Below are 16,127 nucleotides of genomic sequence, written 5' to 3'. Positions count from 1 at the left end.
ACACGAATGTACCTTTTAATCCCACTTTCCACAAACTTTCTGAAGTCCCTCTTGCAAGTCTAAGCCACGAGAAAATGCCAACCTTATTTTAGAAGTATCTTTAGGTTCTGCAACCCTTGACGAGCTGTTGCCGTCAGCTCCCCATCCAGCTCGTGTGGTGAACCTCCATTCCCCTCGTGCCTTTTGCCCCCGACAGGCGGAGTCTGTGCTGTTCACCGTTGTGCAGCCCCCACGCCATGGCAGCATCGAGTGGACCTCCAGGGGGCAGCACTCCCACCTGGCCTCCACCTTCACCATGGAAGACATCTACCAGAAGCGCGTGAGCTACAGCCATGATGGAAGCAACTCCCTCCGAGACTGGTTCAGCTTCACTGTTTCTGATGGCACAAACCCATTCTTTATCGTCGAGGAAGGAGGGAGAGAGGTAAGGAGTGACGACAGGGGAGGCTGCGGCCGGGCACTGCGTGTGAGAGGCAGGGCAGGGATGTGTACAGGACAGCACTCTGTGGGGTCACTTACTCGTGATGAGCCTTGGACCAATCACCTCCCTAAGTCTTGCTTTTTCATCTGTAAAATGGGCATGGCCGTAAGTATCAGCTTCAAATGGACTAAGGATCAAGGGAGACAATCCACACAGAGTGTTTCACCCCGTTGACAGAGTTGAACACTCAACAAAAGACAATAGCACGATAGCTGTTACCACTGCTACTGCTAGTTCTCCTTTTCTTTTCTTTTGTCTGCCCACCTTTTCCACCTGGAGTTTTTCTCTCATCCGGTTTTTTCAGTAATATCCTGTGCTACTAAATTGTGTTTCTCTTTTAGAACTAAGTCCCCTTAGTCTAGCCAGAGACTGTCAGTCTTAGAGCAACAACAGTGGTCAAGAATGTGGCTCTTGCGGCCAAAAGGTGCTCATTGAAGTTCTACCTCTGTCACAAGCAAAGTGTCATTATAGGTCAAGTCACCTTTCCAAGCCTCTGCTGTCCTGCCCAGCTGTGGCTGCCTGGGCGGAGCAGTTTCAGTGAGCAGCTTACCCACCTTCTAGCTCCTCTTTTTCCACTTGGATGATGAATGGTGATTTTCTTGACAAAGACCCTGCTGTGTCCTTTGGACTCAGCCTGTGAGCCGGTCACTCTCAGCTGGCCAGCCCCTCCATGCAGGCTCCCGGGATTTTTTCTGCCGTGTCAGCAAAATGTGTGTGTGTGTGTGTGTGTGTGTCCACACCCTCTGGCAGGCCACCACATCTGTTTTATTTCTGCCAGACTAGCTGCTCCCCAGTTAGCTTGATTTTCAGAGGAGAGAAAACAATTTTGGCGTGTGTCAGTAAGATGGTGGCCACTTTCCCAAACAAAAGGTCCCAGCAGGTCCCCGTAGGGACTGTATCATTTTGAAAATGTAAATTATTTAGAAGGTAGGTTGTGGGAGAGTGAACAGCCAGCATCTTCCTGCTCCGTGGCCCAGCTTGTTTTACCTACCTACTCAGTAACAGCTAGGAGATGGCTCAGACTCCGTGTGTGTGAGAGTGGGTGAGTGTGTGTGTGTGTGTGTGTGTGTGTGAGGGAGAGAGAGTATATGAATGGGATTATAAACTTATTGTCTCTTATCCCCACATAGCCATCCCTCAATGTAAACAACAATAAGAACTAACATAGGAAAAAGAAACAACAGCTGGCACCCCTCCCCCACCTGGAGTCTCTGACATTAATATTTTCATGATGATTTTCAGCAGACTCTCATGAAAATTTTAGCAAGGATTACTGGCAGGAAAATCTTCTGTGTGCTATTTCATCTCTGGGCAGTACTGACCTCAACTAAAGACAGCATAGATGCAGGCAGACCCACTTCTGTAGCAGCTGAGAGCCCAGCGGGAGTTTCTGGCTTCTCTCCCACATTTGTCACTCAGCGTGCTCCCTGAGGCCTCTGCCCCAAGGTGATGAGGCTTGGGAACGGGCACAACTGCCCCTTCTTCCCCTCTGCAGGGTCAGCAGACTTCAGAGCTTCCGGTCTGTAGGTCCTGGCCCGACCTCTTTAGGGTGCCTGGGATTGATGAGCTTTCTCTTCTGACCTCCCTACAGATCCGGACGGCGGCACCTCAGCAGTTCCGAGTAGACATCCTGCCAGTGGATGATGGCACCCCTAGAATTGTCACCAACCTGGGCCTCCAGTGGCTGGAGTATATGGATGGCAAGGTAAGGCTGGACCCATCTGCCACACTGACCCTACCCAGCTTGGGCCACTGCAAGGAATAGAACTCTAGTTCCATTCTAGTTCAGCACCTCCCTATGTCAACTGATTTTCCCAAGATGAGTGAGCCCTATGACTTTGCTTAGGATTGTTTATTAGCTAAGACTGTCTAGATCAGGGAGGGTAGTGCATGAAGATACTTGGAAAAGTTCATGGAAAATGCAATTAAATAGTATGTTTATTTTGGTGCAAAATAGTTTTGAAATCTATGCATAGGACAGGTCTTCAAAACACTCATGGAAAATACATATCATGAAAAAGCTATACATTTATTTTTTACCAAAGCAAACTTATCTTTTAATTCCATTTTCCATGAACATTTTGAAGTACCTTGTATAGTTTAAGATGCTGTTACAAAAAACAATGTGTAGTATTTCAGGCAAGTTGGAAGGTTTTTTCCCCCCCATATATATAAGGTCAAGGGAAATGAGTAATGTAGGGCTCTACATACCATTCAGAAATGCAAATGCCTTCATGGGTTGTTGCTGTTGACCAAATGGCTGGATGTCTTCAGAAATGTATCATTATTCCAGCCCAAAGGGAGGGGAAAGCAGAGAAGTAAAAGACAAGCAACTTCCTTTCAATCAACGATAGAGAAATCACTTGTGCTCATATTCTGTTGGCCAATAGTTGGTCATGTGGTCTCAGATGTTGCATGGGAGTCTGGGAAATAACTCTCTAGCTGGTCAGGCTGCACTCAGCTGGAGTCAACTGTAACCTTGTGAACTAGAATGGCAAGATGGACTTCAGGAAGCATCTAGCATCTTTCCTAGGCAGAAAAGAAGTGTGCATTTTTGTAGGTGAGTGCCTTCAGAGGATTTCTACTTTAGAAATTTCCTTCTCCTTCTCCTAATTCCCCACTTGGTCATTTTAAGGCATAGGCCTTAATTTTCACCTGGCAGCATGCCAGACACCAAAGCCACATCCCCACCTGAAAACACACACACAGGTCTTGAGTTGAGTTGAGAGCTGATTTCTCACTTTGGTGGGTGGTATTCCCTCTTGGACAGCTGGCGTCTCTGTGGAACTGATTAGTTGGTTGTATGTGTAGCTGTCACACCATAGGTTCCCACTGAACTGGCTGGGGATCTTAAAATATGTGAAATAAAACTGGAGCAAATTCCTCTGATAATTTATTTTATTTTCTCCCCCTACCTGCTACCTGTTCAGAATGATCCCATTCTTTTCTCAGCAGTCTCCACCTGGGCTTCTACCTCCCATTCCTCCCCTTGTTCAGTAACTCTGATTTAAGTAATCGGTGACTCTATTGCTCAGAATTCAAAGGTTGATTATCTGTCCTTATCTTACCAGACCCACTGTTGACCACTCCCTTCCTTTTCTCAAACCTCTGCCCTCCCAGTTGTTTGTTGAATGAATGAATGAGTGAATGAGTGAATTAAAGCTTAGCCAGTATATTTGGGCAGTACTGGGGTAAGAAATATTTATCTTACTCCATTTCAAGCATTGAAATTACCTGATTTCAAGTATTGCAGGTGACTCCTGGAAGGTAAAAGTGGCCATCATCTCTGTATGAGCTCATTTTTCCATAGCTGCAACCTTCTTTCAAGGCCAAACTCAAAGCCCACTGTCTCAAATCCCTCTTTCCTCAACACCAAGTAGAATTAATCTTTCTCTGTCTCTCTCCCTCTCCCTACTCTCTCCCAAAAAGTCCATAGCACCCCCTTTATATGTCCATGATAGCTCTCACCACATTGACCTTACTCATGAACCTTTCTTTCCAAATAAGGTGTGAGTGCTGGGCTACTGTCCATCCTCACAACCTGTCCAATTCTGACAGAATCTCTCATGCAGCAGCTGCACTGAGTAAATCAAAGTTGAGCTGAATTCAATCTGAGTCAGAGGGCCTGGCTCCTGCTTTATTCCCACTCCAGGAATTAAATGTAATGGGTTTCTATTCCAGGCAACCAACCTGATCACCAAGAAGGAACTGCTGACCATGGACCCAGACACAGAGGACCCACAGCTTGTCTATGAGATAACCATGGGCCCCAGGCATGGCTACGTGGAGAACAAGCTGCAGCCTGGCAGAGCTACCACGACGTTTACCCAGGGTGGGGACTTGAGGAACTCAGATATGGGAGAAACCTCTCCCAGTGTCATCCTGCAATCTCCCTGATCTTTCTTATGGCCAACTCCAGCTACTTACTCCTAAGTAACCTATTTGCAAATAAATAGATCTTGCAGTGTCTAATCATCTAACTTATGAATTTTAGTCCTCCTGATTTTTTTTTCCCTGTTACTCTAAACTATGGCAGGAAATCTAATTTTAGATTTGGGCCAGGTTTTCTAGAAAGGATATACGATACTGCTTGGTTTTCTTTAAAGACAAATAGACAAAATAAAATCTTATGAAAGGTCTGTGATCCTATATGGTTTATTTTTTGTGCCTTATGGATTATACATTTTTTTGATCTTTTAGCCAAGAATTTAAAATCAGCATGCAGAGATTGCTCAACAAACCTGTTCCTGTTGTGAATCACAGCAAGCAGGCCCTTTTGTATTTTAGTTGCTTATAACCTTGTCATGCTCTTCTAGACTTCTGCTCCTGGGCCTGCCTGGGAGCAGTCATCTTACCACTGCATCTCACAGGTCATGATCCGTGTTCTCCCTTCCTTCCGACATTCAGCCGGGTGTTCTCTCCTGGCGCCTTGTTGTCTCTGCCTTGTATGTGTGTTTTAATCCAACCCAAGCTTTTCTTATTAGCACATACCTTCCCAAGAACCTTCTTTAGAAGGAATTAGGGCCGGATGTGAGGCTGCACATAGGGCTCAAAGCCTTCCTTGTGTCAACTCTTGGAGTGCACTTGCACATTCCGCAGCTGTTTACTGAAGTGCTTTTGGTCAAGGCCCTGAGATTCTCATTTTACAACCGCACGAGTGCTTTCTGTACATAAAGACAGGTCTTTTGTTACACTGAGCTGCAGGATTTCATTTTAAAATCTGCCAGAAATTTTTCCTTTTAAGATTCTACTTCTTATTATTGTGAAAAGTTCTGTCTGTAACCCATTACCAGAATAAGTTGGCTGTGTTTGTCTGGGAGTATTGTGGTTGCCTTGACTGGATTAATTCACAGTTGGTCTTTTTTTTCTCACAGAGGATGTGAACTTGGGGTTGATTCGTTACGTGTTGCAGGAAGAGAAGATCCATGAGATGATGGACAGTTTCCAGTTCCTGGTGAAAGACAGTAAACCCAACGTGGTCAGCGACAATGTCTTCCATATCCAGTGGTCCCTCATCAGCTTTAAATATACCAGGTACTGATGTTAGGGTGTGTTTATCCCTGAGAAATGAATCAGGCGAGCAGAGGGAATCAGGATAAAGCACCTTAGGGGTGAGTTCTAGTCATCTGCTGCTGCTGATAATGGTGGTGATAGTGATGCCATGGTAACAATAATAAAAATAATAATCGCACCAAATATTAAATACTATATGTATCGGCCACAGTACCAGGTACTTAACATCATCATCTCATTTAATACTCATAATTTTAGATGGACTCTATTCTTGTCCTCACAGCAGCAAAGCAATAACAACAGAAAGAAGTTCAGCAAAGGCCCGTAGTCACACAGTGAGTAAACAGTAAGACTGGGAGTTGAGCCCCGTTTTCTTAACCATTGTACTTTACTGCCTCTCATACAAGGATTTCTGCATCTGTGTTCCAGCTTTAAATGATATTTAATGGTTCGGCCTTGTGGCATAGTGGGTAAAGCTGCCAATTGAAATGTCCACATCACATGTGGGCGCCAGTTCTTGTTCCAGCTGCTTTACTTCCAGCTCAGCTCCCTGCTAATGCTCCTAGGAAGGCAGCAGAAGACGGCCAAGTGCTTGGGCCCCTGAACCCACATAGAACACCCAGAGGAAGCTGACGGCTCCTGGGTCAGCCTGGCCCACCCCTGACCATTGTGGCCATTTAGGGAATGAACCAGCAGATGAAAGATTGACCTCTCCCTCTCTCTCCTAACCCCCCACTCTCCCTCTCTCTCTTACAAACCCTGCCTTTCATATAAATAAATAATTTTTAAATATATATATATATGTGTGTGTGTGTGTGTATAAAACTAAGGATAACTGATGGAAAAAATAAAAAATAGGCATTCAATTCCTAAAAATAACCACTGGCCCTCACCTGAAACGTCCTCACCTTCTACCTGCATCTCCCTGTTCCCAAATTTGCATTCTCTCCAGCTTCTTTGGTTTTCCTAGGATCATATGTCTTTAGGGGCACACTCATTACTAATACTGACAGCTCTTTAAGATGCTTACCTAATCTGTTGGGGAGTTAGGCAAACAGATATAATGATGGTGAGCAAGCATTATGCTGATATTACAGGTCAAATTATAACTATGGGTATAATTTTTCTGGGGGTACAAATTCTTTAAATCTACATTTTGGGGACTCATTATTTCTAAGAAGTGAACTTTATGACAATTCAGATGACAGTTGGAAATCAGAGGAAAGACAGACTCAACTTCCTGTGTTATATATGTAGAGTCTATTCCACTCTTCCATACATTTGGAGAATTAGAGGGAAATTAGAATCTTTTGTGTATGTAATGTTGCTCTTATTTACCTTTTAACTGTTTCTATTTCAGAATTAAATAAATTCAAAACTGATCACTCTTTCTGGATAATTCTCTAATAGCTAATGGACTAAATAGTAAGATAGTTGACATGACACTTTGCCTACAGCCTTCCCAACCACAAGACAAAAACTGGGTCCAGTCTCCATCCTCAGTGATGGAAAACAAGCCCAGTGCATGCCCCACTTGCTGTGGCTTTTCCAGACCCACATAATTATTTCATATAGTTGGCCTCCAATTTTGAAAAGCAATATGACTTTTCAGCAGCAAGCTAAATGAATCCTGTCTTTCCCTCATTGTCATAAAGCTCCACTTGTCTAAACACCTTTGTTAGCGACGTCATCTCTAATTTTCTTACCTCTGGCACTGCCCTGTTTCCCTTCCTGGGGATCTATCCCAGCCCATTCCCACCTGAACTAAGTCATTAATTGCCTTTGAGCAGGCTTCTTCCCTAAGAACCCCCTGACCTGCTCTGATTACCACCCCAGGGGGTGATTGTTTGTAGTTTCTTATGTTGTGCAGTCTGAAGTTCATGGCTCCTGTGAGCCATCCGTCTTCTGAATGACTCTCTATTTGCTTTCACAACGAGGCAGGTGATACTCTACATTCACGTGGTACGCTGATTGCTCCAAGTGTACACATTCCCTCAATTTACAACCTGACTTAACAGAACCAAACTACTTCTTCTCTGAACTATCTGACATCAGTAACCATGCAGAAGAGACAGGCATTGAACAGGCCATGGGGCAGGTTTTCAGAGACTGCTTCTTTGTGTGCTTCCAGCTACAACGTCAGTGAGAAGGCAGGGTCTGTGAGTGTTACCGTGCAGAGGACTGGGAACCTGAACCAGTATGCCATCGTCCTGTGTCGTACCGAGCAAGGCACTGCGAAATCCAGCTCCAGGGTTGGCTCCCAGCCTGGACAGCAGGACTACGTGGAGTATGCTGGCCAGGTAGGGGCAGATGGACCTCTAATTCCTGGAATGCCAGGCAAGCTGTGGCAAGGGCTGTGGTGTGGTTACAGGCCATGGTGGCACCTTCCCACTTCATTCTACTCTACTCCCTTCCCACCCGCATCCTTCCTTAAGTAATTTTCCTACATCTTCTTCCCATGGTGCTTTATTCTTTCAGTCTGTTTAATCCCGTTGATACTTTAAATTGCCAAAGTTTACACTGTCACCTAGCTTCTCAGTCTTTGCATTTTGCTTCGTGACAAAAACAAGGCTCCAAGGCATCCTATTCTACACTGAGCCATTGGTATCCTAAACCTTCCTTTCTCTTCACCTTCCTTACCTAAAGGGAGGGAGGAAAGGATACAGAGCAGTTGGGTTGCTCTTGGAATAGGCCAGATGAGACATGATGGGAAGTTGGGTTTCAATTACTATGTGAAGTTCGAGAGCACTGGATGGAGTCAACTAATGACCAAGCATTGATTGGACTTAGCAAAGGATCAGATAGTGGGCCAGAAAGGAGAGCTGGATGCAGATGCTTCTTGCTAGGAGAAAACACATGGGGAGATCCTATTTGGCAAGCTTTGGTGCTTGTGACTGCCTTGGACATGTTGAGTGCCAGTTGCCTTAGGAACCAGTTGACCACTCTGTAGATGGATAAGGAGGCCAGCAAAGAATCCATGGTAGAGAGAGAAATCTGCAAGTCATCTATATGGGTGTTTCAGAAAGTTCATGAAAAATGCATATTATCTTTGAATTCCATCTTTCTCACAATCATTTTGAAGTCCCCTTATATGTACCATTGGTAATTAGTGGCAGGTTGGCAATGAGAAAAAAGAGTAAAAGGAAAAGAGAAAGAACTTGAATAGTCAAGACCCTTAGAGCAAGGGCCCTGTGTCTGTCTCCTTGTATGTAGGGCACAGTGTCAGTGTCTGGCACTTTCTAGGTATTTAGTCAATGTTTTTTCAAAGCGATTTTATTATCCTTCTGACAATGCCACTCTCTGTCAAGTGGAGGAGTTTCTGCCCCTTAATTGAGGCATTTCAGCTGGAGAAACCCAAGGCCTCTAGCATCCAATTTATTTGAGGAATTAGAAAGAACAAAGGGCCCATATGGGTGCTAGGTATAGTCCTGGCTCCTCTTCCGATCCAGCTCTCTGCTATTGCCTGGGAAAACAATAGAAAATGGCCCAAGTCCTTGGGCCCCTGCACCCACACGGGAGACCTGGAAGAAGCTTCTGGCTTCAGATCAGCCCAGCTCTGGCTGTTGTGGCCATTTGGGGAGTGACCCAGTGGATGCAGAACCTTTCTCTCTGTCTCTCTGTCTCACTGTCTCACTGTCTGTAACTCTGCCTCTCAAATAAATAAATAAAATCTTAAAAAAAAAAAAGTTAAGAAGTATGAAAGAACAGACAAGCCAAAGAGATTTAGTAAAATAAAACCAAATCTGCTCTTCATTTTCCAAGAAAAACTAAAAGCCATCAGTGGATTCTAGATATTATTCCTTTTGTTGGGGGTATTTTGAAATATGGAGCTTAGTAAAGCTTAATTAAATTAGTTGTTTGGGTTTGCGCTAATAATAATGCTTTGCAGATGTGTGTGATCTTTGGCGGTTTATGATTATTTTTTTCACATGTTTCAACTGTCTCAGCTTCTACAAAGCACAGTCCATCCACTTCCTGCTCTCTAGATTTTGGTTTCACTCGAAGGTTTTCATCTTTTCATATTTTTTTAGACAAAACCAGAATAAATCCCTATAAATTCACAGTTGTGTAAATATAAAATAATTTCCCTGTTTTGTAACAGGCTAAGTTCATTCACATAGTTTTATCCCATTTTAATGGCAAAAGATTTAGTCAGATAAAAGGTTAAAATTAGCCTGGATTGTTTATAATGTAACTTTCTGTGAATTCAAACCTCACTAAGTACAATGAGATTCTATGTCAATTTTAATTATATATGCAATATGGTAATGGTTTCAATGCTATCTCACGCTTGTTCAGTGCTTTAAAATGCACTTAGCACTAGTGGGCATATTATTGTTATTGTGTTGGTGGAGAATCCGATGTTTGTGAAGTTTTATAACCTAACCTAGCTTGGAAGAAACAGAACCAGGACCCGAGGCCAGAACATTATACTCTGAGGCCAGAGATCTTTCCTGTTAAATTTGCCACAGAAAGACGGGAAACTGAGCTGTCAAATGATGACTGTTGCTGTCCTAAGATAGCTAAGAAAACAAGAGAGAAACAGTGGCCATGTTTTCCTTCTGTCACCACATGGTGGGCGATGCCTTTGTGTTCCATGTCCCTATCCAATGAGTCAACCCCAGTGCACGGGAGAAGAGTGGGAAGAGACGACTACATGCTGCAGGTGATAGCATGGGAGGTTGGGGGGGCTCAAAGAATGTGCTGTGTGGGTCAGTGGTCTGCCCACTGGACTTGCATGACTTTTTTTTATGGCGTTCTGGGGCATCAGACCAGGGGAAGCTGAGGCACAGCTTGACTTCTCGTTGTTCGCTTTGCGACAGGTGCAGTTTGACGAACGAGAGGACACCAAGTCCTGCACCATCGTCATCAACGATGACGACGTGTTTGAGAATGTTGAGAGTTTCACTGTGGAGCTCAGCATGCCAGCGTACGCCCTCTTAGGGGAGTTCACCCAGGCGAAGGTCATTATCGATGACACTGAGGACGAACCCACGTTAGAGTTTGATAAGAAGACCTACCGGGTCAACGAGAGTGCTGGTTTTCTGTTTGCACCTATTGAAAGAAAAGGTCTGTTGGGGCCAGAGGTGACGAGGAGCTATAATAAGAGCTAACGTTTCTTGAGTCCCTTTTGTGTGCCAGGTACTCGTGTCGCATATTAAATTGTGTGTAAGTACTTTATACGTATTCATTCATTCAACCCCAAAACAACCCGAATAGTGCTTCTATTGCACAGTGAGTCCTCGCAGAAGGCCTCTCTTTTTAGTCCAAGTTGTTAGAGCGCCCATTTATTCTTAAATTAGACTAGAAGACTGGTTATATTTAGCCCTACAAATTATTCATGAACTGAGTATTCTTAATCAATCACCCAATCCATAAAATATTTAGTAACCTTGGTCAAGGAGGGAAGTTATAGTTTGTTAAGAACCAGCTTCCCATCTTAGTTCTCAGAGGACAGAAAACGTGCTTAAAGATTCCCCTTCGTGAGTGTCATAGATGGAGCTCAAACATGAAATAAAATGCGTGCAAGAAATAAAGAGCAATTCTTCAGGGGCTGAAAATCAAAATGAAGATCTATGGATTTATGATGTGCAATATCGAGACTTTAAAATGGGTAGAAATTAAATCTCCATTCAAAGCCACATGACTATAAATGATAATGTCAGGATTTTTTATTGACTCTGCTGACTGAATATCCATGTAACAAATATTGTGGATAGCACAAACCCTTGGTAATGCCTCTTGGAAAACAAGCAAGCCCCATTGATTGCTCTGAGCCCCCAAGCCAGGCTCGGAGCAGACTGGCAACTGAGAGAAATGGCAGAACTCTTAAATAAAGCCATTGGTACAGAAAGGCAGGCTGTATTTTGTTTTGTCTTTCTTTTTGGTAAACAAGCTTGCTTCTCCCTGGGAATTAAAGTGCAGAAGTTTATTCACAAAGGCAGGGAACTGTACTCAAAACACTACCTTCAGGACACAATTACAATGATACTCAAAGTACCAAATGTGTCTCTTCTCTCTCCACGCACTGTGGTCTTGGATGGCGGGCAATGAGTCTTGTGAGTTAACAGAGCACAAACAGCACAGACTAGGAAATCCATGGTAAGCTATTTGGTGAAGTAGCTGGTGTTTAGTAAACCCACCAGAGGCTTCAAAGAAACTGCAACTCAGAAAGGTTTCCCATCAGAGCCTGAAGAGAAACAGGATGGCAGGTGTCTGAGGGCACCAAGCTCAGTGCATTACAAGGGATCTCAGGATTTGAAGGGTGCTCTCTCCAACGCTCTGATCTTGTCGCCATCTGTATTTCAGGAGATTCGAGCAGCATCGTGTCTGCAGTTTGCTACACGGTGCCTAAATCGGCTCTGGGAAGCAGCCTCCACGCTTTAGAATCGGGCTCTGATTTTAAATCCAGAGGGAGGACTGCTGAGAGTCGGGTGATTTTCGGGCCTGGTGTGACCATGTCCACCTGTGACGTCATGCTCATTGACGACAGCGAGTATGAAGAGGAAGAGGAATTTGAGATTGCCCTGGCCGATGCTTCCGACAACGCCCGCATCGGAAGGGTGGCGACCGCCAAGGTGCTCATCAGCGGTCCCAATGATGCCTCCACAGTCTCCCTGGGCAACACAGCCTTCACTGTCAGTGAGGATGCAGGTAACGGACAGCCTCTCTGGGCTTCTGGATTGCTTCCGTGGACAGTTGAGACTCTGAGAAGGTCATTTCTCAGTGACACCATTGTTGGTCTGAGGCATATGTAATACTGGACATCAAGACCAAGAATGGAACGTAGTGGGGAATAGGGAGGAGCTGACTTAGAGCTCCACGGGCTGACTTCTGTGGCCCGGTAGGAGTTCCTGGTGCTAAGCATTTGACTTGTGAAAGGGAGAGGGGTTTGATTTGCTGAGGACACAGGTGCATCACTGAGTGTCCTGCTGGCTGCTGAGACAATACACGGCAAAGGCTCAGCTCGGGGCACAGTGGCAGTCTCGTTCATGTGACATCCCTAAGCAGCCGGTGGGCAGGCATCTTCTCCCTGGTGGATTGGCTCCTTCCCCCTCGTGTCTGCCTAGGCATCTCCAAGACCTCCGTTTGTTGCTGAGAGATACACCCCAGGGCAGCAGCTGTGCTGAGCATCTGCTGATCTGAGCCAGCCCAAGGCCTTTCCCTCTTTGGAGGGATTCTCTCAGATACTGGGACTAATATTTTCGGGCATGAACTGAATGCCAGGCACCATTCCGGGTGTGTTCCATGTGTCCTCACTTGATCTTCCATGGAAGACACAATCTCCCAGAGAAGAGCAAGCAGAGACCTAGAGGAGTTAAGGAAATCAAAGACTCAACAACCACTAGAATGGCCGAGCTGGATTAGAACGCTGATCTTTCTACTGAACTGTACACCTCTCCCATCCACCAACTGCTCAGCCCCAACTCCAGCTCACCTCACAGCTTATTGGCTTGAAAAACATGGTGATGGGGTTTAACATGTGCACTTTTCTCTGAACGTGAAAACAAATATCTTTAGGACATGACAAAGCAGGATGTCACACTGAACCAAAAGATGATATTTGTTCCTTAAATGAGCAGTAAGAGGTGGGAGTTTGGTATCACAGTTCAGCACCCACATCCCATATCAGAGCACCTAGGATTGAGTTCTAGCTCTGATCTGATGCCTTGGAGGTATCAGGTGATGGGTCAACTAATCGGGTCCCTGCCACCCTCATGAAAGACCTGGATTGAGTTCCTGGCTTCTTACTTTGGCCTGGCCAACCCTCAGCTCTTCTGGGCATTTGTAGGGTAAACTGGCAAATGGGAGATCTCTTTCTTTATGTCACGGTCTCCCTCTCCCTCTCCCTCTCCCTCTGCCTCTGCCTCTGCCTCTGCCTCTGCCTCTGCCTCTGCCCCTCTCCCTTTTTTTTTTTTTAAGATTTATTTATTTATTTGAAAGTCAGAGTTACACACAGGGAGAAGGAGAGGCAGAGAGAGAGGTCTTCCATCCGCTGGTTCACTCCCCAATTGGCCACAATGGCCGGAGCTACACAGATCTGAAGCCAGGGGCCAGGAGCTTCTTCCCAGTCTCCCACATGAGTGCAGGGGCCCAAGGACTTGGGTCATCTTCCACTGCTTTCCCAGGCCATAGCAGAGAGCTGGATCGGAAGTGGGGCAGTCAGGACTCGAATCTGCGCCCAAATGGTATGCCGGCACTGCAGGCGGCAGCTTTACTTGTTATGCCATAGGCCAGCCCCAGTCTCTGCCTTTGGAATAGATCAAATTAAAAAGCTTTAAGGGAATGTCACTGTGGTATAGTAGGTAAAACTGCCACCTGTGGTGCCAACATCCCATATGTGTGCTGACTCAAGTCCCTGCTGCCCCACTTCCTATCCAGCTCCCTGCTGATGCACCTGGGAAAGCAGCAGAAGATGGCCCGAGTGCTTGAGTCCCTGCATCCCTATGGGGGATGAGAGACCTGGCTCCTGGCTTTGGAATGGCCCAGCTCCAGCCATTATGGCCATCTGGGGAATGAACCAGAGGATGATGATCTCTCTGTCTCTCCCTCTTTAATGCTGCCTTTCAAACAAATAAGTAAATCTTTAAAAATTTTTAATCTAAAGATAAGCAGTAGCATTTATGGTTTCAGTAATGATGTGGGTGCCACTTGGAGAACATAGAAAACATTAACCCAATTAAGATTTGAACAGGAACATCCAGCTTCAGGCCCCATAGCATCTCCCCACTGATTTCTATTAATCACAATTCAGGCACAGTAAAGATTCCGGTTATCCGCCATGGAACCGACCTCTCCACTTTCACGTCTGTCTGGTGCGCCACGCGACCCTCGGACCCAGCTTCTGCCACTCCAGGTGTCGACTACGTGCCCAGCTCTAGGAAGGTGGAGTTTGGGCCTGGTGCCACCGAGCAGGTGGGTACACAGCAGTCAGAGCACCACAGAGTGAGTCACTGGGCCAGATGGGTCTGAAACCGCCCAAAATCTTCAGTGAGTTCACCAAGCCCCAGGAAGACTGTGGCTTTTTCTTGGCTATTGCCAGATCGTTTAAAACCATAAAGAGCCAGACAAAGGAATAAACTTAGGAAATCTAAGCACTCCCAGGGACTTTTAGAGTGTCATATACCCAGTGTTAGAAACCACACTAGTCGGCACCGGCACACCGGGTTCTAGTCCCGGTCGGGGCGCCAGATTCTGTCCCAGTTGCCCCTCTTCCAGGCCAGCTCTCTGCTGTGGCCAGGGAGTGCAGTGGAGGATGGCCCAGGTGCTTGGGCCCTGCACCCCATGGGAGACCAAGAAAAGCACCTGGCTCCTGGCTCCTGGCTCCTGCCATCGGATCAGCACAGTGCACCGGCCGCAGTGCGCCGGCCGCGGCGGCCATTGGAGGGTGAACCAACAGCAAAGGAAGACCTTTCTCTCTGTCTCTCTCTCTCTCTCACTGTGCACTCTGCCTGTCAAAAAATAAAATAAAATAAAATAAAAATAAAAATAAATAAATAAAAAATAAAAATAAGAAACCACACTAGTTTGATGTAAATACCTGGATACAAACCCTCAGTGGTGTGTAGTCAAGAGATGATCATTTTATGGATTTATAAGATACCTTGCTAGAAGAAAGGCAAGTGGCCACTTTGTCCCCGTCTCCCGAGGGCAAACGTGTGCTGGGTGCTGGGTTCCTCGGTAAAGTTTGTTTTGGTTTCTCTTCTAGCATTGCACCTTGACTATCTTGGATGATACTCAGTATCCAGTCATTGAGGGACTGGAGACATTCGTGGTTTTCCTCAGCTCAGCACAAGGAGCCGAACTGACCAAACCCTTCCAGGCTGTCATTGCGATTAATGACACATTCCAAGATGGTAAGACATTCATTGGGGGTGCCTGCTGGTGGGTCAAAGTATATTTCTGTTTCTTCCTTAATTTCTATGTAAATGACATTGGAACACAAATTGTCATCTGAGATACATGTATTGCATGTGTGTGCACGCACAGCACATTCATGCATACACTATTATGTAAAGAGCAGGAGCCAACCATTCATGTCGCTGTTGCTCTGCCAGAGGTGTATAAGCCTTGGGCCTTGCCCTCCAGTAGCTCAATGTCTAGGTGTGGAATCAGACCCTGGAACAGAAAAGTTAGAATATATTATGCTAAATGACCTCCAAGTGCTATAAACCCAGTCCTGCGGGAGCACAGGGAACTCAGCAGGAACTGTATGGGGTGTGGGACTCTCAAGACTTCACAGAGGGTGATAGTGAAGCCAGGTCTTCAGGTGTGATCATTTAGCTAATGGGTGAGGCAGGAGAGTCTCCTTCACATGGAGAGAGACGCACACACAAGATAGAAACTTCTGAAAGACAGATTCAGGGAAGAGTGAAATGCTTACTCTTGCTTTGAGCATGGCAGGAGCTGAGCGGAAGAATGAAATGGGAAGACAGATTGGGGTCAAGTTGGAAGGAATTTGAAAGCAAAGGGAGCAAGAGATGCCTGTGAGCAGAGGAGTGGAGTGATTTTGGTTTTGGAAGCTGACGCTGGCAGTACTGTAGAGGCGGTGCAGAAGTGGAAACAGGAATATGAACAAATGATCAGATGCTGCTGAAGATGTCACCTTCATAACACAGGGAGGCACGGGGGA

The 16,127-nt window shown here is 45.6% G+C and overlaps 1 protein-coding gene across 3 annotated transcripts in view; it reads left to right on the top strand.

The window, feature by feature from the left end:
• The window catches only part of FRAS1 (Fraser extracellular matrix complex subunit 1), a 499,229-nt gene that overhangs the window by 418,712 nt on the left and 64,390 nt on the right, over positions 1–16,127 (top strand). For all 3 annotated transcript variants that reach the window (XM_051820195.2, XM_051820194.2, XM_051820196.2), the window contains 9 exons: positions 197–424; positions 2,073–2,186; positions 4,163–4,313; positions 5,356–5,515; positions 7,626–7,794; positions 10,318–10,564; positions 11,804–12,148; positions 14,250–14,410; positions 15,204–15,351. In XM_051820195.2, coding sequence (XP_051676155.2) covers positions 197–424; positions 2,073–2,186; positions 4,163–4,313; positions 5,356–5,515; positions 7,626–7,794; positions 10,318–10,564; positions 11,804–12,148; positions 14,250–14,410; positions 15,204–15,351 — 1,723 coding nt within the window. The remainder of the gene's footprint in view (positions 1–196; positions 425–2,072; positions 2,187–4,162; positions 4,314–5,355; positions 5,516–7,625; positions 7,795–10,317; positions 10,565–11,803; positions 12,149–14,249; positions 14,411–15,203; positions 15,352–16,127) is intronic.

The sequence above is a fragment of the Oryctolagus cuniculus genome, chromosome 8, assembly GCF_964237555.1.
Source record: "Oryctolagus cuniculus chromosome 8, mOryCun1.1, whole genome shotgun sequence".
Classification (NCBI taxonomy): Eukaryota; Metazoa; Chordata; class Mammalia; order Lagomorpha; family Leporidae; genus Oryctolagus; species Oryctolagus cuniculus.
The sequence above is the reverse complement of the archived record's forward strand: the minus strand, read 5'-3'. Positions and strand labels throughout refer to the sequence as shown.